The following is a 25,261-nucleotide window of genomic DNA, read 5'->3' as shown; positions in this document are numbered from 1 at the left end:
TGACCCGTTTTCCCTTTCGAATTTTACAGATTCAATATAATTAAAGTCATAGTGCAGAGCTAACTCAATATCCGTTCATCAATCATTTCCCGGAACCTAAAAAAAAAAAAACGAAAATCGAAATGAGAGTGTTCGATATGCAGCCATCCAGTCAATATTGTTTTGCGTACATTTTGATATTGGATATTGGTATTGAACATTCTGCGATCCATGAAGCAACGAAAACAATGGTGATGAATGGTATTTTGCAAGAGAATTTTGATGACAAACCAATTGAACAGACATCGATGTGTACTCCAGGTACGAAGAGGCTTTCATGTATTTCAGTAAGAAAATTCAAACAACAGGAAAATCACAGGAGAGCATTTGCTCTATTGCAAAAGCTTATTTTACGCTTGATTTGCTTCGAATTCAATGTTGTTTTTTTTATTTGAAATTGGTTTCACGTAATGGCCATCTAAGTCGGGATTTTTTTATAAATATGCGAACTTAAAAACATGGCATCTGCGACTAAAAGCACCTTCTTAAACGAACGGTGACATTCCCTAATCTAGATGTGCCTATAAAGGATATTTATATAGATTGTTGCTTTATCGAGTATGAAATACCGTCGATGTTTTAGCATGAGCAGCACAATATGCAGCTAACAGACGCTGAAATTAAATTGTATAAATCAACTTGTCGATGTGAATCGTACTTCTTGTAAAATCACTGTAGCTCTACTTGGCCAATCGCACATGACAATTGACGAAGCTTTCCATAATTGATATATGACTTGTGTGATTACAAATGGCAAAAGATGTGCAATTTCCATAAAGAAAACAGAAGTACCATTGTGCATCTCATACCAGTATTTGGAACCTTGTAGATTACTGCTAATCGTATGGTAAGTTAGGGTATTCATTCATCAACATATCGCAGCCAAAGGCTGAGTTGCATGCTTTTTGCTGCGATAAGCGTCGAAATTTTATTGGTATAAAAGGCCCAAAACACACGTTTAAGGCATAAATAGTCAATTTTTACTGAATCGCTTTAAAACCCAATCAAACAACATCATTGCCCCCTTCTTGCAGTTGAATGGTTTATAGACTATCTTGGCAATGATAATTGGGTCAACAGGTGTAATTGAAAAGTTTGAAAGAAATATTTTTATTAAAGGACAAAATTTATCTTTTATTGGTACAATATCCGACTGAATATATAATTTTTACGAAACTAGATCAAAAACACACTATTCTCTGTCGGCGCTGATGGACCGTGTTTTGTATTATTTCAGGAGTTAATCCCCGTAAATCATCCCGCGCTCAAATTTGACAAAAGTCACGATTTCGTCCGCGACCTTGAACGAAAGGAATTTTAATCTCCAGCCCGACATATGAAGGGGAGAATAATACCAGAAATATAAATCTGTCATTTTAAGTTCCAAAGGAATTTAAGGATAAATATCATTCATGTATAAAAAGATGAATAGTATATAGTAGTGGCCATGACCTTGATTAAGCGGAGTGTGAATAATAGTTTGAACTATGATCACTCCCATAAGTCAATAGCCAATGTCAAATCCACGAACCATATTGCAATTACTCTACTCTGTACTTTTCAACAAAAAAGTTGCAGGTGATTTGACATATTTTAAGACAAAGATTTTGATAAACTTCTGTCGACACGTTTCTGCAGCAACCCCATTGACGCCACCCCCCCCCCCCCTTCTCCATCTTTCGCTCGCTCGCTCTCTCTCTCTCTCTCTTTCTTGCTTACTCTCTCTTGATATTATTGTTTTCTTGTTATTTTGATTTGTCTCTAACAATGTTGATGATAATTTGACGTGTACTCTCGAATAGAGCTTCACCAAAACCATACAATGCACGCACTGCACGTAACCCTCCAAGTATGGTGTTAACACAGTATCGATCAAATTCCCATATGTTACAGTTTCAGCACCTTTATGTTTGGAGTCGCCTATATTTTCCAGAAAAAAAGATGCCCCGATAGTAAAGAAATATGCCAGCAAAAAAGGGATCGTTCATAATAATAAAACATAATTTATACAAGCATAACGGTACTAACTACCATTCATAAGGATGAAAACTTGAGCTAGAAATCCATTGTATACTATTATGAATTCTACATCCTATACTTTTTAGAACAATTGAGGATACCGAACGAGGAAATGCTTTGAACATTCTATTCTGATTATTCACTGTAATTACATTGCCCCAAATCCGAGTCGGAATTATAACATAATGAGGAAAAGACATTCCACCTTAATATAAGTGGAAAATGAGCTTGTCTGAAACATCCTTTCCATTCCCTGCATGGCAATCATTGTCGTCCATTTGTAGAAATTGGAATATCGGCTTGATTGGAATAGTGTTCTTCGGCCCCGCACACAATACCATTCAATATTATCATCGTATCCATCAGTCCAAAATTATGGAGTTCCCTGGGAGGAAGATCTCCCATGGGGGTATCCTCCTACCTCATTAAGATTGGTAGTAGGGACTGATACCATCAGATGAATAAGATAAGGGGTAATAATAAAAAATATGCATATATCTATATGGTCAAGGCGGAAGGAAGATGCGTATGGCTTTACATTATCATGTGATCATATGGATAATTTGAAAGGAGTAATATACAGGAGTAATAAAGTTAAGGTATAAAATGAAGGAATTTTTTCTTCTTGCTCGAAATTGCAGTCATCCCACATTTAGAGTAGAATACATCTTAAATTCAACTCCAATCTGAGTTGACATTTGCATGCTTGGAGAATAAATAACTCATACAAATTTCACAAGTTGGCCTAAATATAGACATAGAATATATAATACAATATACTCATACGGTTATAAACCCATGTAATATTTTAAGTTAAAGTGGAAGTCCACCTAATCCATTTGTTAAGTATTATTAAAAGTGAAATAATCAGATAAACTAGTAAAGTTTGAAGAAAGAATGATAATAAGTTGTTAATTTTGAAAATTGTAATCAATCAAAATGCAAATTAGTAGCTCTTGTGACGTGTCTTTCAAAACGTTTCCCATTTTGTCAAGTTTGTTGTTATACTAGAAATTCAGGAAAATTTCCATTTCTATAAGTGTTGATGAAAACATAAATCCTTTTCATAGAGGGTTGTGAAGAGAAAATAAAACACATATACAATGAATAAATTTGTATAAAAGGAAGAGCTGCTCAAAATACATGTCATAGAGTTGCCGGTTTGCGTTTAATTGGTTATCACCTTCAAAAATTCATAACTTGCTTCTCCTTTATTGATTTTCCTCAAACTTTCACTGATCTGCTTCCGTTTCTACTTTATAAAATCGACTTATTATCAGAGGGTTCTTTTCCTTTAAACCGATGATTTCAATGATATTGTCTCATTAGTCTTCCTTAATGTAGCCTAGGGGTATTGTAAATTCATTATGTGCTAGCACATTCTGCAACTCTTGCGTCAATTATATACGAATAAATCAAAAGCATGTGCACTCTCAATGTTTTAAAGCAGTGTGTAAAAGCATGCACGTGTATCAGGCTCCTGGTTTGATCCTACAATAAAAAGCATGTCTGTCGTAGGGAGATTTAAAGGTATGGTTTATAATGTGAACTAGCGTATATTTATGATGAGAATAGATGTAATGTCATTACAGAACTTTTTTCGGGATTTTTTTTTACCATGAGGAGATGTAAGGACCTGTATCTATGTAAAGTCTCAGTATAAGCTTCAAAATAAAGAATATTGCACAAAAATGAAGTAATAAAAAATATGTTACACTATTTAATGACCTTTCCCTCTTTCCAATTTTTTTATTTCAGATATCCTCTCATCATGTCGTCATACGTGGACTAACATGTCAGCATAGAAAAGGTTGACCACCATCCTTACATAAGTGCGTAAGCTAAACCCCCGAACCAGACGGACACGCGTCCGTCCCACCTGTCACCATGGGTTGCTGTCAGTCTAAGCCCGCGAACGGCGGATCGCATCACTCTCAACATCAACAGATACCCGTTCCTCCTGATGTGAACGGAACAGCATCCGCATCATTTGATACCTCACTGGACGAGGTTAGGCTTCAACCAACACCATCAGATGGGAAACGCAGCAATGGGCTTGTGGTGGAGAATAATAACGTAGCTGCTCCTAATGTAGCTCCATCCGTGGACGTGGATGCACTTGACGGAATAAAGCACCCCTCTCAGGTTTCTACCATTGGCATCCAGACAGAGAATTGGTACCCCAAGGATACATCAGGGGTAAGATAACTATTCATTTACCTCCACCTGTTGTCACCCATCTAAACAAAATTAAATGATCATTATTGGCATTTTGAAAACAGGAAATAACATTTTTGAAGGGTGTGGACATATACCATACTCCTCTCCATCCCGCATCGCCAGACAATAGTTTGGGTCATGGGGTGGGGCACAGGTTTCACTTGGTGTGTGAAATACGTTGGTCTGGCAGGGGGTCATATAATTCCTCTGACTCCCCCCCCCCCCCCCTCTCCTCTCTCCTTTCATTTTTTATTCTCTCCCTACCTCACCCTCTCTTTCCCTCGAAAAGGCACACGAGCCCGGAAAGTTCGTTCACTCAGGCTCTCCTCTCTTCTGATGGTTCGCGAGACGGAATTTAGTAAGAATATTACCGGTCATTTGAATATATTTTTGTCTTATTTATCTCATAGGCCCTCGGTCGTTTGCCAAATTTATGTTCACGCTGATGATAATATCCAAGGACAGACGAAAATATATATAAATGGCTGTTTGGCAGGCATTATACATCAAATTACCCAACTGTGATGTAATCATTTCGGGGGACATACCAACAATTCTAACCCTTCTCTCCCCCCCCCCCCCGAAAAAGGAAACAACAACATTACAATGAAATATAACCTAATCCGAACATGATTTGTATGAGACATACAATAGGGTTACGACATTGCCCTTATATTGATTTCTAGAAGATTTCGCGATCGTGTTTATTTTGTATTTGAGAACTTTAATCATTGAAGAATGTCCACGTTCGGTGTTCCCCGAAATCATTTTTTGATTCTGTGTTGAAGGACCGTTACAATTCGCCATTTGAGAATTCAAGTAGTAATGACATATATTTGAAAATCGATGTCTTGATGGTCGAATACGCGATGAGTATGATCAAATCATTCTGTCCATTATTCTCTCTCAAAAAAATGTCCACCCCACCCCAGTCTTACTATCCTTGAGGCCAATACTAGGAATCGAATGCCTTTATAACCAAGTTGACGCTTATATTGAGCTAATCATCAAGAAAGGGTGGATCCTTAATAATGGACAGTAGTTGACCTAGATCCCCTTTAAGCATTTATTCCGTCTACCCTGCCAATCAACGAGGATAGTTTACTTTAATCATGACTGCCTTTCTGCTCTCTTAATTAATTTTGGGGTTATACTATATTGATACCTAACGGCAAGCGTTTGCGATTGGCTTTTAGCGTCTGTGCATCTTCCTCACTTTTATATTCAACTCTTTCCCCCATCATCCAGCCTCTCTCTCTCTCTCTCTCTCTCTCTCTTTCTCTCTGTATCTCAATCCATATCCCTTTAAGTCCCCACTGATATTTTTGTAGATTCTATGACTACCTCCTCTAAAACATTTAGATTCTAATCTGACCCCATTCTTTTCTATCATTTTGATTCCTTTCGTGTGCACCACCCAATATTCCAAACGCCATTCTCTTCATTGATATACTATATTGAAATGATAACTCCCAAATTCTTCCACTCATCCACTTATTATTTTCACTTTTTTTTTTATCGTATTCTTACTCCTAAGGAAACCTTATACCTTTTGTGGTCTTCTTCGAATATTTCGGATTCCTCCTTTTTCACTATATCATCATCATATTTTGTTTTCTGCTTTCGTTCTTTTGCTTCTCTCATTAAATCTCCTTCTCTCTCTCTCTCTTCACTTCCCTTTCTCTCTTCTACATGTCTAACTCTTTTCTCTCCCATTCTCTCCCCCTCTCTCTCTCTCTTTCTCAGTCATTTAATATACACATACTCATATCTGATTTCCCTGAAAAGCTTATCATTTTCATTCAATGACTTTTCGGTGACATTTTTTATATTCTATTTTTTCCATTTTAAATTCATTCTTGCAAGCCTCCACCTCCGTCTCTCACAGCCCCCGTAAAACAAGGAGTTGTTAGACGGTGTCACGTCGAGGGGAGTAGGGGGGAAAGACGGTGGTAAATAAAAACTCCAATTATGGGTCCTAAATTGATTTTGCTTTCCTCTCGATCATAAGATAGAAACACTCTCATCTTCCAAGCACGCAGAGCCTGGGTACTTAGACTGACCTGCATTCCACAGAAGGATAGAAATAATCGAACTGAAATGGCGCCAAACGTGCGAAATGTACTTTCCCCAAAATTGTTATGGTTCATACCAAGGTCCTATTTTTCTCCGCCCCCTAAAAGGGTATTGAGATGTTTTATATGGATGCACTTTTGAAATGTGTCAGGCATTTTTTAGTATTTTCGGACATAATCTCATTTCACCATCTAGGTTGAGCATTCAATCTCGGTCGGTATACGGTGTGCCACTTAAATATATTCATATGTGTATGTGTTCAGAGTTCCGCAATATGTTTTATATACCAATACAGGTGGAGGTGGTCAATACAACCATGCATCAACAGTCAACAGGAATCTATTTGCAAATACATGCTACGTTCCTCTTTGTGTACATGTGCGTGTGTATATTTACCGGTATGCAATGTTTACACAAGGAAGGCATATTTTTAGTCTTTTGTTGTATTGTGTTAGATATTTTAATCTTCATACAATTAAATTGCCATTTCTTGTGATATGCCTATACTGGTCTATTTCAATTGCTATCTTTATATGTCAGTCTTACTGAATACGTCATTCCCACGTTTCGTATGGTTCTGTTAGCTTTAACTTTAACAACAACAGAAACATCCTATTTAACGACATTCTTGAATTACAATCAATGCCACGGTATACAGCATCACAATTCTCACTATTAAACAAAAATGAAAAAATGTTTTGAAATCTAATTATATTTATGTATGTCAATCTTCTCGATTTATCTTAAACCAACAGTGTAAATAATTAACAGCTATGATAGCAATTATATAAACAACAGTAAATTAAGCTTTGAACTTCTGCAAAATTGTATAGATCTAAGCTACCGAACCACGACACTCCCCACACTCTCTCGGCTTATAAGGCGCCTTTGGGGTATCCGTATATCGCGTGACACCATCACCTCACCAGTCAAAAAGCACACCTATTCAACAAGCATTGTTATTATTTTCCTGACATCGGGAACACTATGGTAGGCATAAAGTCGTGTTGACATAGCAGATTAACTCTACATCAATATTTCCCGTGTAAATGGCGGTGCCCTGCCCCCTGGAGAAAACATGTAGATTTAGGAGGCAGAACAGAAATGAATGTTTTTGACACTTTAAGTGTGGATTTGCCAGTGATTTAGGTCGGTTTTGCGAATTTTTCCGATTGTACATCTGTCAATTAGTGATAAAATACATTCGTAAGTTTAACCTTTCTTGATAAAAGTATCGTACAAAGGGCATTCTACTTTTTGACAATCTAGTGCCAACACTTAAGGGTGACGGAATACATTGAAAAGGGCACCGTGAACAAGGTGAACGATTATTTTCCGCGTTTGAGGCTGAAATACCGATGATTTAGTCAGGTATTCTTTGATCCTGTGCGATAAGTACACGCTCGCTGCGTGGAAAGTCACACGAGCGAACATTCCTTTCTTTTTGCCGCTTAAAAGCACTTTAGTGTCATCTTTATTCGGAAAGAAGTGACATTTGCTGCTACTCAAATGTCAGCCGGACGGTAGTATATACCAAGCATATCCAGAAGCATTAATTCTCGGGGAAATTGGGGCAGTTGCCGCCCCCGTTAATTAAGGGATTAGAATTTTTTTTACTATAATAGCAGCACTATGATATATTTCTAATCAGTGCGTGGCATCACCAATTCCTGTGGGGGGAAAAGATTTTAGGCCTTTAGTTAGAAGAAGAGAAAACAAATCGGTGGGAAAAGGTCTGTCTCATTGCCAGAGGAGTGTAATTTAAGATATACTGTTACGTCCACAATAATGAAATTATGAAAATGACGTATTCAACCCAAGTATTTCTCTACCTATATGATAATTGACCGTGTTGAAAATGGAAACAATGTTCGAAAACATATGTTGCCCTTTATGGGAAAGGATGATTGGAATAGTTTCTTGTCAAGAAAATTATTTGTGAGGGAAGACAAAATATTTATTGAAAAACTAGTGTTCGGGACATCGACATACCAAATAATAAACAGGTTAATATTAAACAAAAAACAAACAATCCCTCTGTAAGATAGTTTGTCTAAAAATGGATTTTGTAGTCATTGTTCACTCAAAATATTAAACATACGACCCTTCCCATAGATAAAAATGTAATCACGTTAAGTCTACTAATTTGTTTGAACTTGACAGGTTTAAAGCCTATGTCGTTTACTATTAACATAACTGTTTTAACGTTTTATTAAAACCAGAAGAAAACAAAACTTTGAAAGATTACACTTTCAGAAATCTTTAGGCAATATCTACAGAGAACCAAGACATTCTATATGCTTTAAAGGTTATTGTCTGCTCATGGATACGGTATAATTCCTTTGACAACGGTGCAACTTACCTTTAAAACACAATTTCATGAGAACTATGTCAATATAATTATGTATACCTATGTCCCGATGAGAATGTACTATCACTAGGGGCAGAGATTCATATCGATTAGTCTGACTTGATCGAAATAATTATCTTGACTTCCAGGAAATCCACAATCATTTTTTTTCCACAACGAAACAGAGTTATGCTATACGTATTTCTCTACAATACCTCTCCGGTGCTCTCCCCCACCCCCTCTCTGTGTGTCTCTCTATATGGCTCTTTCTCTCTCTCTTTCTCTAGCCTTTGTCCGTCTCATTCTCTCTTTCCTTCCAAAGTCTTTCTCCATCTTCCTTCCTTTCTAACCCTTTCCCTATATTTCTATATACTTTACTATCATCCCTCCCTCCTCCCTATCATTCTCCCTCTATATCTACCTCTCTCTGTCTATCTTTCTTTCTTTCTTTCTTTCTCTCTCTTTCTCTCTCTCTCTCTCTCTCTCTCTCTATTTATTTATATATATATATACATCTTTTCTCTTCCCACTGTCCTCCTCTCTAACATTATACCCTCGCTTTATTTATCTAAATTCCACTACAAATGTAATAATATTGTGCCTGCACTTCATTTTCCAGTCATTTTGTTATTAAAGAAAAAGGATACTTAAATCACTGTAGTCAAAAGAAAACTGAGATATATAGAAGGCACATTATGCACAACAGATTGGTAAAAGACCACATTATGTGAAAAGAAAACCTATTAATCTCAGGTGGAGGATTTTTTGTTGTTGTTGATCACTTGGGGGAAATCGCTGTTAGGGGATGCTGTTTGTTCGAAAATGTGTTCATTACAGAGGAAGGTGGATATGTAGCTTCAGTGAATGATGATAAAGACATTGTGAATGGGATGTACATGTAGTTAAAGGGATTCCTCCTCGAATGCCACATCCTTAAATGTGTCTTTAATGTTAGTTTAGTTTTTTTTTTTTTTTCTTTATTAAAAAATCACACCCGTCATCAGACGGCCGGCCTAAAAAGGCCTATGAGTGATACATCAAAAATAACAGTCATAAACAATTTGACATGATAACATAGTACAAATATAAGTATAACATAATTACAATCACAGGGGAAAAAAAAAAGGAAAAAAATTATTCATTTAAGTAGTACAAAAGTTCTTGGCGAGTTGTTAGGATTTGGTTTGCAAAACTGGCTATTAAACTGCTTAGTGAGTCAGCTGAAATTAGGTAAATAAATTGTTGGTATGTGGAAAGATCTGAAAACGTATGGTCATGTTCTATTATATCATAAAGAAGTTGTGATCTGATGTCATTATATGCAGAACAAATCATAAAACAGTGGAACTCATCTTCTATGTTACTAGAATTACAAAAAACACAGTATCTTTCTTCATATGGGACATTTTGATAACGCCCAGTTTCAAGAGCTATAGGGGCACAACCGCATCTAAACAAAGCCAAAGCACGTCTGTTTGATCTATTTTGACATTCTATTACATATTTTGACGTGTTCAAAGATTGTTTAAAATTTCGATAAGTTCTAAGTTTATTTTTAGCATGAGCTTTCTTCCTTTTATCGTCAAAAATTGAATTTCTCCATCTATTCTCGATAAATAATTTACATGACGATGACACAGTTTTTACAAAATTGTCTGTACTAACAAGATTAGCTAAAGGTAAAACATGTACACATTGTAATTTTGAAAAAAGCTCTTTGACTCTGAAACACCAGTTTTTGACTCCATTGTTTGCTAGAGATTTAGACCAAGAAAAGATTTTACTTGGGTAGCGGTCACTATTGAGTTTACTTAAGTTACTCCATAATCTAACAACCGATTGAATTTGGTGATAGAATGGTGGGTCCCAACCCATCTCCCCTAACACTGCATTGTTAGGTGTATATTTCCCCACTCCTAAGTAAAAACGGCATGTTCTGAAAAAGACACTATTTATAACAGAATATTCATCCACACCCCAGATACCACTTGCATATTGTAGTATGGGTAAAATCATGGCATCATAAAGTTTTTTATATGTCTTGAATAAAGAGCCTCCAATCAATTTGAATTTACTTATAACAACACCCAATGCTCTGGATGCAGACTGAGCTAGCATTCTGGTACCCTTCTGAAAGCTAAGGAATTCATCAAACCACAGCCCAAGGTATTTGTAGGAGTCCACAATATCAAGCTTTTCTCCATTACAATTGAATAGTGCTGAGGTTTTAGCTTGGGACTTCTGTCTAAAATGTACAATTTGGGTTTTTGAGGCATTAAATTCAATCCTCCACTTGCGAGCCCAAGCGCCAATATTGTCTAACATACGTTGAAGGTCATTTTCATTTTCAGCAAGTACCACAATATCATCTGCATACATAAGCATGTCAATATTTGTATCTAGTACTTGAATCCCCCCATTACATAGCATGACATTGTCAACTAAATCATTAATGAAAATGTTAAAAAGAACGGGAGACAAAAGGCAACCCTGTTTGACCCCTGACTCTACTTTAAAAAAACTAGTATGATTACCATTAACATTCACAGTACACGTAGTGTCCCGGTAAAGAGCCTGTATACAATTGTAAAGCTTACCATGAACACCAATTAATCTCAACTTGTACCATAGCAAAGATCTATTAACTCGATCAAAAGCTTTTTTTGCATCTATAAAACAAACAAAAGTGTCTTTTTTACAAAGCTTTCTGTTTTCAATCATAGAGTAAAGACTGTACAGGTGGTCGAGACAACTCCTTTTCTTACGGAATCCATTCTGTTCTTCCTTAATAATACATTCTTTTTCAAGGAAATGAGTTAGTCTTTCTCTTATGATATCACAATAAATCTTACATATCACCGATATCAGAGTTATACCTCTATAGCTTAATGGTTCACGTTCATCCATTCCAGGTTTTAAAATTGGATGGATTATGCCTTTTTGCCAAGCTGTAGGGGAAATACCACGTTCAAAACAAAAGGAGAGGAGGGCATGAAGGAATTGTATTGAAGCATTGTTTTTTACCATCTCCGAAACGATACCATCTATTCCGGCAGCTTTGTTTAATTTTGCCCTCTTTACAGCTGCAGTCACCTCTGTTAATTCAATAGGAAGGTTTAAATCATTTCCTCTAGTATCAGATTCTTGAACATTACACTCTAGGATTTTCAACTGTGTGTTAACATGTGATAAGAACCCATCATCGAAACCACTGCCATTATCTTTAAACAGAGAATGGAAATCATTTTCCCATTTACTCATAACATTATCATAGTCTTCACTTATTTCTCCATCATCATTTATTATTTCCATTGGTATATTTTGGTACTTCTTTTCTTCATCTGACCCTATTCGACCAATCTCTTTCCAAAATGAACAAGAATCTTTATTTACCATTGCATCAAGAGCATTGATTTTTTTATACTGGTAAGCTCTCTTAGCTTTTCTGACCGCTTTATCAAAAATCTTATGTGCATTTTTGTAATCAATAAACATCACTTTTTTACCCTCAGTATTCTTGCACTTCAACCATTCCTTTTGTTTACATTTAACACAATTCCATAACGATTGCAGATTATCATTCCACCAGACCTTAGGTGAATGGGGAAGACCTTTTTGGGGTCTACTAGTTTTCCTTTCCCTACAACATTTATGAACACATTTTTGGATTACTTTTTCAAAGCCATAATACACATCGTCCAAATGTTCCTGCGATGATAGACCACAGTTAAGTTTACTTATAAGCTCACTTACTGCATTTTTACTTTCTTCATCGGACATAAAGGAATCATTAATATCATTCAGTTGGTATCGCTTGGATAAATTTTGAAAACTGGGTTTAGAGTGCATCTGGTTATCACTATTTCTACACACTGTTTTTCTGTAAAAATGCCAACATAGTATTGAGTGATCTGGCACTGAACCCACCACTGGGATTGAGTGTTTGTCTAGTAGATCAGCAACTAACAAAACATCAAAATTGAAATACAAATTTATGTCATGGTAAGGTACAATGCAATAGTCCACAACTGATTTTCCTTTGTAGGACACACAGGTAAAATTATCATTTGTATATCGACCATTCAGACAGCAAAAATTTGAGGTTACACAAAAATCTGCAAACAGTCTACCTTGAGAATTTACTTCAAAGTCTATAGTCTTTCTCTGTCTCATTGGGTCTATGCCTTCAATAAAGTCTTGTAAACCTCCGGTTCTGGCATTAAAGTCACCACATATCTGGATTTTACCCAGATCTTTATACTTGTACAATCCTGAAAACAACTTATCAAAAAACTCTTCTGCATGTCCACCTCTGCTCGAGTTCTCTGGGGTAGGTAACATATGCAAATATAAAATGAATCGTTTTGCCGCTTATCTCTCAGTTGAAGCCACATAATTCCATCATATGATTTTTCCACACACTTTAGTGAAAATGAGCGAAGAATGCGACGGTGGACCAGAAATTAATAGTAAAGTAGGGTAAACTGCATGTCGGGTATCTCATGTTAGGTCTGGTGTTTATTTCCTTGATTGGTAAGGCTCCTCAACCTTATTCAGCAGTCATACAAACTGATACAGTCACAGAAGTCATTGGAGACGGGAGGATAACATTTTCCTGTGTTATGTGCATTTAATCTATTCTATTTTGTGAAACCTTTATTTGATGAAATTGGCCGCTTTCACGTGCATTAAACTTTCTGACATCGACCGTGCATGTAGGAGTTTTCTCGTGGTGAAAATGCATAATTCTTACATTGTATCATTGAAACCAATTAGTTAATTGTGGGAGTTAAGTTTTACCAGGCCCTATAATGTGATATTCAAAGATTGACTCATTCGGTTTGGAGGTGCGGTAATTACAAGATGAATTGTTTAAAGGGGGCCTTAAAATCACACCGATGGATCTATTTCATTTTTTTAAAGAAAAAAAAACAAAACACCAGAATGGAACGATGGATGGACTCATCTACTCTCTAAATAAGTTTTGAATTTTATCCTACAGAAAATGCCACTTCTGAACAATTCTTCTCGTTCAGTCGTGCTCGGAATGGAAGGTGACAGGGGACTGGAGAACCTTGGGTTTCAGGGTTCGAGCGCCTCTTTGATTCAAGAACCAAGGGTTGACACATCATCATCATCATCGGCACCAATGACCGCTGGCCTGGATGAGAGACAGAAGACCCTGGTAGAGAATACTTGGAAGACTCTAGAAAAGAATACAGAGCTCTATGGTTCTATCATGTTTGCCAAGTAAGTAATTTAATAGTCCTGACTGAGAACCACCATCCAACTGTTTAAAGATAGTGTTGAGTTCTGGGCATGCGATTGCATTGTGAAAGAAAAGGTGTGGAATGGATCAGACAAAGTTGATCATGTAGCATGTAAGTATTGGTGTGTACTGCAAGGTTCTGGAGTCATCAAAATCATATTAAATCTGGCCCATTCTTGGTAAACTAACAAGCACTGTACACAGAAAGATGTATATGGGACTATACAAAATGGTGTTGGGCCTACTCAGTACCTTGATTTCCTTATCTTTCTATGCTCATTACTCAGCCAGTATACATTTTCTACCTAAATTTTTAGGCAAATGACATTTATTTGTAATCTCGAACATTCAGTGTAAGTTTCGTTTGATTCTCTAAAAATTCGTTTTTTTTGTTTTTTTTACCAGAACTCAAATTTATCTTTAACCGAGATGGGCGACTTTCCGAGAAGAGATAAATTAGGTGCAGGTGTTCCCATGGCACCCATATTCCACTAGTGTAATTATGTTTCCGATCGACGTTTTGTCCCTGGTATTTTTGGGACTGTTTTGCCAAAAGTTAATACATTTTATCAAACTGTTAATTTTAATGTTGTTGCAATTGTTATTGGTCTTAATTTTGACAGTACTGTCTGTGAGAAGGTAAACGAACATTACGTCTGAAAATGCACACTTTTACTCAGTATATGCAGAAGTCAAGAGCCGCATAATGTTTATGCAACCAGTATGTTCTTGTTTAGTTTTAAGTTATTTCAATTGACACGCAAACCATGTAACGGAATGTACGTAATTCCACTTTCCATCAATAAACTAAAGAAATCAATATCACTTGGCCCAGCCTGGTAAAAGTAACAAGCACTGTACACAGAAATATGGGACCACACAAACATGTGGCATCAAAATATGGCCCACATTTTTAAGCTGTTGTCATACTTAGAATATGAAGGCATTTGAAGAGCCATGCTTTTCAGGGAACATTTTTTCTCTAATGCTTTTCCACACTTGCATAATAACAACGAAAACGCTCACAAGTTTTTTTTTCACCTCTCCCCTTCTCTCAGTCTCGATGATCTAAATTAATATAACATGGCTGCACTTCGACCTTATTTTCTCAACGAAATAACAGGAAAGTTAACAAATTTTCCAGTTAAAAAACCCGGTAGAGCCGTAATCCCCTGGAGAAACATTGAAGCTAAGCCTCCAAAATTGTGTATATTTATAGCTTATACAATTTGCCGTAAAACTTTCAACAGACGTGGGAGGCATATATTTCGTTTTGGGTGATGAAAATCTGAACAGAAATCATTAAATCTTTTATCAGATGATATCAACATTGATATAAATCTGGAACTGCATGTGAGTCTTTTTTCGCTTCTGTAGCCTAGTTGGAGAATTTTCTCGTGAAAAAAGTGGGTTATTGTATAAATAATTTAAGGGGTGTTTCTCTTTTTTTTAATATATTTTTTGCTATAGCCCTAACTCAAAGAGCATCGCACATTTGTATTGATATTTTAGCTCATCAACACCAGTTTAAAAGCATTATTAACAATGAAACGACACAATGATATCCAACACATGTAGGTGCATTTACATAACTGAATGTTGTATTTGTCGAATTTATTTTGGGAAGTCTACATGCAAGCTATATATGTATCATCATGTGTATCACATGTAAAGAGTTATAATTCTTTATGACTCACGTTATTCATTCAAATATAATTTTCATGAAAATGCATTTGACTACTGCGATCCCACAAACCGATTTCTGTACGTATGCCTGCGATTATAATTTGTACGCATGTAATTTCATGATAGATTTTAAGATAATGATATCAATGTTAAACATCCTCTACTACAAGCGAAATTTTCCAAATATATTTGGTTCACATACTTTATGCTTTATACAGTGTCGCTTGGTGTATCACCTGTACCCAACTAGTATCAACATGCTTCACTCGCGGTCCCTGTATAACATTAAATAAAAAGTCAAGAGCGGAGAAAGAAAGAGAGGGTGGCTGGAGAGAGAAAGAGGGAGAGAGACGTATAGACGCCACTGACATGAATGGGACTTAGTAGCTGCTTGTGTGGGCACATTTCACACGCACTCAAAATAATTATGTTCAATGAAAGGGAAGACGGGCAATTTCTAAATGGTTGACAGCTAGACTAGCCCTACTTTGTTAATGATCAAATGTATTTGTTAACGCAGAAATTCTTCAGCCACCTCCAAGAGACCTTTTCCACCGGGGGGGGGGGGGGGGGGGGGGTGTGTGCTGCTGGGTGTCTCTTCATTCCGATATCCTATGATTGGCAACAGCAAAACAATTGATATAGAACAGCAAGATTACACCAAAATGGAAGATAGTGGTACTTAAATTTGTGGTTACATTTCCAAACATATTTCGTTGAAAACAAAAAGAGCATCACCGGCTTCCAGGCCCATTAAACTCTTCCATGTTGGGATTTGTGCATACTCGATATTCGTTAAACAAATCATTCTTTAGATAATTATGTTTGAACGCGGCAGGTGTGACTGATTAACATCTTTAAGAGATTGAACAAATCTAGTTTTCAGTATACACCATACATCTGTAAATGCTAAACGCACTGTCCAACTCTTAAATCCTTGGATCATGTATCGCTTTAATCACAGCGATCGTCAATAATTACTACTATGCGTTGCAAATCTATGTATTCATTGTGCCAACACCGATATTTTAAGAGCCTTGGATTTCCATCACTAGGAGGATATGGAAATAATGACGAAAATACCAGTTAACAAGCGATTCTGTGCACTGTAATTGTATTTAGAGTGTGTATGGTAAAAGTCAGACAAAGGAGTTATCACACAACTCCACGATGATTCCATGGTCGTATGACCTTTTAAATGGATGTCGCGGTGAATTTCTTGATAAAAGAGGTGGTAATCGTATTTCCCGCACTTAGTTGACGTTGATGGCCAAGGCTCTGTGAAGGAACGAGTCGAAAAGAGGGTTTCCTAGGAACCTTCTTGTTCTTTTTCGCCTTTGAACAATTATCGCGGATGGTGTCTAAATTGACTGAAAGCATGTAAGATTTCGATGGTGAAGGACATGGTGGATTCTTAATCAAATTTGAATGGAGTGGGTACTTGTTATACCGTTGCTTAAAATATAAAAAATGAGTTTATCAAACCTTCTCTGGTGAAAATTTATGACGCCGTCATTCATCTTGATGGATGATATCCGATTCCATTTTTTGATACTCTGTTCTGTTCTGCAAGGAAGTATCAGAGAGGAATGAAGATTGTTTTGTGTTGTTGTCCGTGTTGTGGGTAATAAATTGTATCCTAGCTGTCACAGCATCCGGGCTAAAAGACTTGACACTCCATAATTTCCCTCATTTTTATTAACTTTCATCAGAAATTCATACTGGACGTATCCTTTACTCGGTAACATTGTGGAAGGTTGACAAAAAAACCGCGTAATTTTTGTACAAAATGTTAGTATTCCTTCTACTGTATATACTAACCCTCTAACAGTCTAACATGCAAAAATTTCTTTAAATATTCTCAAACCACAAAGATATTTATGGTTTTCTTTGAAGGCGTCACTGTGCAACGAGCTCTAAAAATAAATTCTCCCAACCATTTTTGAATTTTCCTAATCGTTTCCATGAATATAAAGACTTAAAACAATTTTTTAAAAATCTTTCAACACTTAAATATCTGGAATGGTATTTAGAGCCAATTCATTGCTTTGCGACGATTTATATATATATATATATATATATATATATATAGTTGGGAGAATTAAGGAATCGATCAGATCAGTTTTTCTCAATTGTCATCATCATTAATAATGGTCTGTTTTCACTCAAACTTTCATTTTATCTTTTACATCTAGCATTGAACTCACTATCTCATCACCATTTTCTCTCATTCAGACAATGTTACCAAGTCCCTTTAAACATGTTTAGTTGCATTTCTATAAATGAAAAATGTCCTCTGTTCGTAAACAAAAAAATAAGTAGCATATGATTTATGTAAGTTTCCCAAACTTGATGAGATTAAATGAAACGTTGAGACATTAATAAGGGAGTTTACAGATAGCACATGGTACAAATGAACCCAAATATCCACAGATCTTTTACACAAGGAGAAGTTCCACTTTGAGCATATCAGAATAATAACTGCCAAAGTCCTATATGTGCTTCATGAATACCTTTTGTTTGCCCTCTTGAAAAGAATACTTCCACCTGCGTATCATAGAATGTACCGTTGGTGCATAAATGAATAATATTACATAACTTTCATGAGCGCATATCCAGTATAATTCTCTGTGGGTTTTACCTTTTTGGTACAAATGACCTTTATCTGCCCATGCGCAGATTGTATCTGTAAACTCCCTTATAATGTAACGTAATCTTCTGGATTTTTTCAGCATTTAATCAGTGTACTACCTTTTATCATTGAATCATTAATCTTTCTAAATGTTTGCCATAGATTGACAACTGATCATCCAGACATTGGAAAGTTATTTCCTTTTGGTGGAAAGAATCTGACTTACGGAGAACTGCTTGTCGACCCCGATGTCCGTGTGCATGGTAAGAGGGTCATAGAAACCCTTGGATCCGTGGTCGAAGACCTGGACGACATGGAGCTCGTCATTCAGATCCTCGAAGACCTCGGTCAGAGACACAATGCTTACAACGCCAAGAAGACACACATTATTGTAAGGATGTGACCAAACAGTTGGTTTTCTCGTTTTGAATATGGTTTGATTTAAATTTCATATATCTGTCAATGGGCCTATATGGCGTGAAATCTAATACTGTGTTTATTAGCACTCGGAGATGTCTTACATTCTTGAATAGATAGCAAAGTGAAACATTTTGCTTTCTATCCGGCATGTGTGGTGTGGGATAATTTAGCGTGTTGAGGAATGTTGCTCGAGTCTTTATTTTTATGGATAATAAAGTATGATCATGTAAGAATGTCAAGTTAATATTTTTTTAGGATTAAGCAGGGATTAAATCCAATAACTATAAATTTATCATGGACTTCGTTAAGCTACACAGACTTGATTTTGTAAAGACATGTACGAGACCTGTAAAGATATTCGAATGACTTACGTTTTGATATCTCCTGTAGAAATGTAATAACCTTCATATTATTTCGCACAGCTGAAAATACTTTTTAATCACATAACACGTCCATGTTGAAAACAAATTGTAGCGACTTGAAAGTAATATTATTTTGCAAAAGAATGGGTGAAATCCTTTGCCTACCTCTTCTCACGGATTTTATAAGATTCCCGCTATCAACAATCCTTTCTTACACCTACAAACAAAATCCAATGATTTTCATGATACATTTGTCTGAAATTAACGTTCGCTTAATATTTGGTTTAGGCTGTTGGTGGAGCCCTTCTATTCACCATAGAAGAAGCCTTGGGTGCTGGATTCACACCCGAGGTGAAAGCTGCATGGGCTGCCGTCTATAACATCGTGTCTGATACGATGTCAACGAAGCTATCCGGTGGACCTCTGACGGCCAGGGAGCAGGAGCTAGTACAAAAGACCTGGGGTGTGCTCTCTCTTGATACAGAACAACACGGAGCAGCCATGTTTGCCAAGTATGTGAAAGAGCTTCACGTAAAGAGCATAACTATGATGGAGACAGTAAACCTTGTCCCGACTGACTACGCAAAGTACTATACCGCGATAGATAAGTCATATACCTCCTTGAGAACCCCTTTACTTTATGTTACATATTAAGTACGTAATACGGATATTTTAAAAACAATATACATCTCGACCATGCTCACTGAACTTCGATCTCCTAATCCATGATCATTTTGCCAAGTTTGGTATTTGTCAACCTCGAGATTTATGGGGTTACGAGACTGCATACGTTTTTGTATGTCATGGAAATGGGGTAAAAATAATAATGTTCCATTTATGATACATGCACCATTTGAGTCCGATGGACAGCATTTTATAGACATGATGGATGTAGAAGACACCCTTCTCTGAAACAGCACTGACCCTTGATCCATCTCCACTTACCCTGTTTTTTACAGACTAATATCGGTCCATCCTGCAGTTGCTCAAATGTTTCCATTCGGCGAGAATCTCTCTTACAGTCAGCTCGTGCAGAACCCGACCTTGAGAGCTCATGGCAAGCGGGTGATGGAGACCATCGGACAGACAGTCGGAAGCCTCGACGATCTCGATATCCTGGTGCCTATCCTTCGTGATCTGGCCAGGAGACACGAGGGGTACAGTGTCACCAGACAGCATTTCGAGGTAAGACCATGATGTGGATGCATAAGTTTGGAATTGTTACCATTAATGATACACAACCTGTTCATGATGGTAAGGTCCATGGCTTAATCGACATGCATAGTTTTTATTAATTCCTAAGTGAAGACAAAAAGAGTTTGTATTTCCTGGATGATAGACTTTCCCCTCAGTCGTGATATATTCTGTTACAGGGTTTTCAACTATAATGAATAACATCTTGGCTTGACTTCCTAGCCCGTCGGTGAAGCCTTGATGCATGCCATCCAGGAGGGACTTGGCCGATCGTTCAGCGAAGAAGTGGAAAGGGCGTGGCTGGCAGTGTTCAAGCTGGTTGTGGATACCATGTCCGACATGCTTCCAGAGGGACCTAAGGAGGTCATGTCTACAACGCAGAAGCGCTTGATCCAGGACACATGGAAGAAGTTATCTAAAGATCCAGAAAGACATGGATCCGTCATGTTTGCCAAGTGAGTAGAATGTTCTTGGTATCATTTTCCCCCTTCAATTTTTGTTTTTTTGAAGATTCTTTTTTGTTACATCGTTTTATTGTAACAATTATGACACGTGGTGTTCTCAGGAGAAAAAATCCCGCTTTCGTTATAATAAAATACGGTATCTTATTTGGGTATTCCCTTTTTATTTAATTTCCCGAATTGAGTATCTTCCTTGCCAATTTTGGTAAAGGGGGTACCTAATTCTCCTCTACATCTCTCTCTCTCTCTCTCTCTCTCTCTTTCTCTCTCTCTCTCTCTCACTCGCTTGAAGAAATAACGAATATAAATAATAAGGTAATGGTCTAAATCTCCTTCTAGGATATCAGTTATTATGTTTGACTTCCTTCATTTTAAGGTATCTCCTTTTATATATTCAGATTAACAACTTCTTATCCAGAGGTTGGTAAAGTATTTCCGTTTGGCGGGAAAGGTTTCTCCTACGAGCAGCTGCTACGAAATCGGGACGTCAAGGCTCATGGAAGACGCGTCTTTGAGACTGTCGGTCAAGCGATCAATGGTCTCAATGATCTCAACTTACTTATGCCAACTCTCAAGGATCTGGCGCAGAGACATGTCGGATACAATGTCCAGAAGCGGTACTTCGTTGTAAGTGTCTCTTCATTCCTTAGTATCAAAATTACCAAACAGGAGGCAGTTTCCATAATTAACAATCACTCTTTTATGTGGGATATTTGAGCATAAGTTTCCCAATAGATTCCGTTGCTTTCTCCTTATTGTATGTATCTTCTATTTTTATATATATATTTAATTATCTAACAATTTCCTCATTCTTATATAGCCAACTGGTGAAGCGTTCCTGCACGCGGTAAGACTTGGCGTTGGTCCTTCCTCATTTACGTCTGATGTCCGAGATGCATGGGCTGTCCTCTTCAAAGTTGTCACTGACCCCATGGCTGAGGTAGTCCCTGATGGACCCATCACGGCAACACACAAGAGCCTCGTGCAGAAATCCTGGAAGACAATCGGCCAGGATCCTACAAAACACGGATCAGTAATGTTTGCCAAGTAAGAATCATCAACAGAATCCTTCTCCTCGTTGATACGATTATTATTCATGCTCATGTATGTCTTGAGTGACATCAATGACTCCAAATGAATTCATGATCAATAAAATGGCAGAATCCAACCACAACGTGTGTAGCATTTGACATGCTCTAAATTTTTTTAAAGTTCTCATTCCGATGGCGGAAAAATGATGTTCTGCTTGTATTAAGCGTGGTATACATTCAGTCTTATCATTAGTATTTATGGTTCACTACAAACGCATAGTGAATGTAAAACTGGCATTATATGTTTTGTCACAACTTTGAAACACTATCTATTCTACTACAGGTTGATCACAGACAATCCACATGTCGGCAAACTTTTCCCATTTGGGAGCATGAACCTCAGTTATGACCAGCTCCTCGCCAACAAGGATCTTGGTGCCCATGGAAAGCGGATCATCGACACGATAGGGGTGGCCGTATCTGGACTGGACGACTTGGAACTATTGATCCCGATACTGCAGGATCTAGCCAAGCGTCACGTGGGATACAACGTCACAAAGCAACATTTCAAGGTAGGCTACACTTTTAAGTTTGTATCAGATTCCTATCTATTGTAAAATTATTTCATTATTTTTTTATTATTGTGCAAAATAGTGGAAACGTTAATCTGTAGTGACAAACAAGTTTCATTTTCCTAGAATAGATGCGCGATATCATACAATATCTACGCACTGCCTTCCATCGAAATATATGAGCTCAAAGGCTGGAAAAATTACCCCACATCAATCATCAACCTCACATATTGAGAGTTCTATTAAAAAATAAATCCCAAACAAGGGCCTAATATCCGGTGTGTGTTTTTTTAAGGGATCCAAAAGGCAAAGCAGAAAATGTTCGTAAAACACATGAGAAATCTCACCACATTTGAAAACTTTGACAATATTCAAGAAACCGCAAACTATGATGGATTTTCTCACTTTCGTAGCGATGGCCTAGGGTCAGGGCTTATAACTATTACAGGACAAGAAAAGAAGAGAATTTTCTGAATGAATGGAGCCTGAATGGGTGACAAAAATTGTGTTATTGTTCGAGATCATAAGCCTTTGTGGTGCTAAGTGTTTGGCATAACCCCTTTAGGGCTATTTTATGATGGACGATTTTTAAGAGACACATTCCATTTAAAATGTTTTAAGTGCGTCATGCGGATTCGAGGAATTTTTTCTGATAACTACTTTAAGCTTTATCTTGAACGGTTATTATTTACATCACTAAAGTGTTTATCAACGACAACCTCCCACACGAGGAATTCGGTCTATACTCAAGATAAGAGTTTAAAATACGAACCCATGCAGAGGATCAATAATAATTTTTATTCAACAAGAAATAGGTAGGACATAGGTCTGCATTGCTATGATGGCGAAGGGGTCATTGATTTACACGCAACAAGATACGAGTTACCCAAATTTCATGATATTCACTTGAAATTTTCTAGAGCGTTAATAGTGTATAATAGGTTCGTATTAACTCCCGGCTTACCATTGCGTATTTGGCATTCAAAATACAGCCAGCCAAACTCGGAAGTAAGCGTTTCACTACTTGCGGGCGCCTATAATGGTATACTACTAGCTAGACATAATTTGGTTTGACGTTTTAAGCTACCAACGCAAACAAAGGATAATCACATGCCTGTGTTTTGTGCAGATAAATGAGGAAAAGAGTTGACGAAGACGAGTAAGCAAGATAGAAATTGAAAAAGTTTGAAAACTTCAAAACATGTAACAGCTTTGCATTGACTGAATTCATTTTAATCGGTGTTTATTTTTCTCATCTGTCTCTCACAGCCTGTAGGGGGAGCTCTGATACACGCTCTACGACAAGGTCTCGGAAGCAGATTCACACCCGAGCTAGAGGCTGCATGGACAGCTGTCTACTCAGTTGTCGCTGATACCATGTCGCCTCTACTTCCCGCTGGTGGATTGACCACCGAACAGAAGAATCTCATCAAGGGTTCCTGGAGGAGTGTGGCGCCAGAAAAAGCAAAATGTGGCGCCGTCATGTTCGCAAAGTGAGTTGGAATTACTTTTCATTTGCTTCACATAATGTATTTTAGTTTTTGTTATACCAGGCGCCATTTTAAAATCTGTTTTCCAGACAATTTTTAAAGAGAGAGAGAGAGAGTGATTAAAAGAGAGGAGAATGAGCGAGAGGGGCGAGAAAGGCTACTACGAGAATTTGAAATGCAGAGACGGAGAGAAAGAGACAGAGAGGGGGAGGGCAGAGACACAGAGAGGATGTAGTCTGCGTATAAATGGTGCTTTCAAAATTATAAGGATGGTAAATATACAGAACTGTCGCACTTGATCAGAAAATTGCCAAAAAGACATTCATTCAATTGCAAATTTGCCTCCTAGAATCCAGTGTTGTTGTCTTAAATCTAATTGCCATTATTCATGTATATGTATGTATATACTGTACGTACATAATCCACTGTCTAAGTCTGAAATCATGTGTTAATTCTTGCGTGACTTGTGTCGATACAATTGAATGGCCAGTATGATAGATCGCCAGATTTTTTTTGTGTGACCCCGTTCTCCTCGCCTCATAAAAATTAAACAATAATGGTCAATCAACCTATTAAAAGTGAAATGCATTGGGCAGTTGGTTAAATCGTACAGTCAAGCCACAGCCTTCTCTCTACCATTATCTCAATACCAAAAAACATTGCCATACCAAGCAATGGTCGAATTCACACATTGGTGCTGATTTCATTAAACAAACTCTGAGAGGAATTTCCCTGTTCAGATTGAGCAGCATCATATAAGCGTTATCTTTAAGAACGGGTCCAAAGGGCGCTCTGACTAATGATTCATCAGCGTGATGAACAAAATGCTAATGTGATGAACTTATTCTGAGCCCTCACATCAAGATTATATCATGCAATGTCCTTACATCTGTTAAACAAATTAATTCACTTAAAAGAATGATAACTTCCTCCTTAAAAGTTTTCAAAGGAAAAGTATTTCATAAAAAACACCAAGACTTGCTCTTCTTTACGTGCGGGGTAATGAATGTTATATATTTTTTTTATATTTACGCAGCCGATTTTACGACGTATACGACTTGATTTCATGGGAATAAATGAATTGATTCTCCTTGATAGAAGACATTTCCGCGTCTTCGTAGATTGTCGCATTCCATAGCCATTGGCCAATTTTGTTCTAGTGTTTTATGTCATGTATGTAAAGTAATAACAGCTTTCTCCAATGGAATCCTCATTGTACATTATGATTACAGGTTCTTTTCTACTGTTCACTGTTTTAATATGGTTTAATATTTAAAAACCTAATGTATACAGAAACAAAGTTTTTGTGTTTAGCTGTTTGAGTAGAAAGTTATTTGTATTTTTACGCATTCCCATGGTTTGCTGTGAAAGGATTTAATTTGATTTGCTTTTACCCGAACTAGATCAAGATAGCAATAATATCAATTATGTGGTGTACCT

The 25,261-nt window shown here is 37.1% G+C and overlaps 1 protein-coding gene across 5 annotated transcripts in view; it reads left to right on the top strand.

The window, feature by feature from the left end:
* Positions 1 to 3,816: 3,816 nt before the first annotated feature.
* Positions 3,817 to 25,261, top strand: part of LOC763287 — a 38,517-nt gene continuing 17,072 nt past the window's right edge. For all 5 annotated transcript variants that reach the window (XM_011672535.2, XM_011672534.2, XM_011672532.2 and 2 more), the window contains exons 1-10: positions 3,817 to 4,257; positions 13,707 to 13,954; positions 18,454 to 18,682; positions 19,362 to 19,585; positions 20,033 to 20,258; positions 20,490 to 20,722; positions 21,127 to 21,355; positions 21,549 to 21,775; positions 22,103 to 22,331; positions 23,601 to 23,824. In XM_011672535.2, coding sequence (XP_011670837.2) covers positions 3,946 to 4,257; positions 13,707 to 13,954; positions 18,454 to 18,682; positions 19,362 to 19,585; positions 20,033 to 20,258; positions 20,490 to 20,722; positions 21,127 to 21,355; positions 21,549 to 21,775; positions 22,103 to 22,331; positions 23,601 to 23,824 — 2,381 coding nt within the window. In that variant the 5' untranslated portion in view covers positions 3,817 to 3,945. The remainder of the gene's footprint in view (positions 4,258 to 13,706; positions 13,955 to 18,453; positions 18,683 to 19,361; positions 19,586 to 20,032; positions 20,259 to 20,489; positions 20,723 to 21,126; positions 21,356 to 21,548; positions 21,776 to 22,102; positions 22,332 to 23,600; positions 23,825 to 25,261) is intronic.

This window comes from Strongylocentrotus purpuratus, unplaced genomic scaffold, assembly GCF_000002235.5.
Source record: "Strongylocentrotus purpuratus isolate Spur 01 unplaced genomic scaffold, Spur_5.0 spur5_scaffold_5, whole genome shotgun sequence".
Lineage (NCBI taxonomy): Eukaryota > Metazoa > Echinodermata > Echinoidea > Camarodonta > Strongylocentrotidae > Strongylocentrotus > Strongylocentrotus purpuratus.
This window is presented reverse-complemented; position numbering and strand designations above follow the sequence as displayed.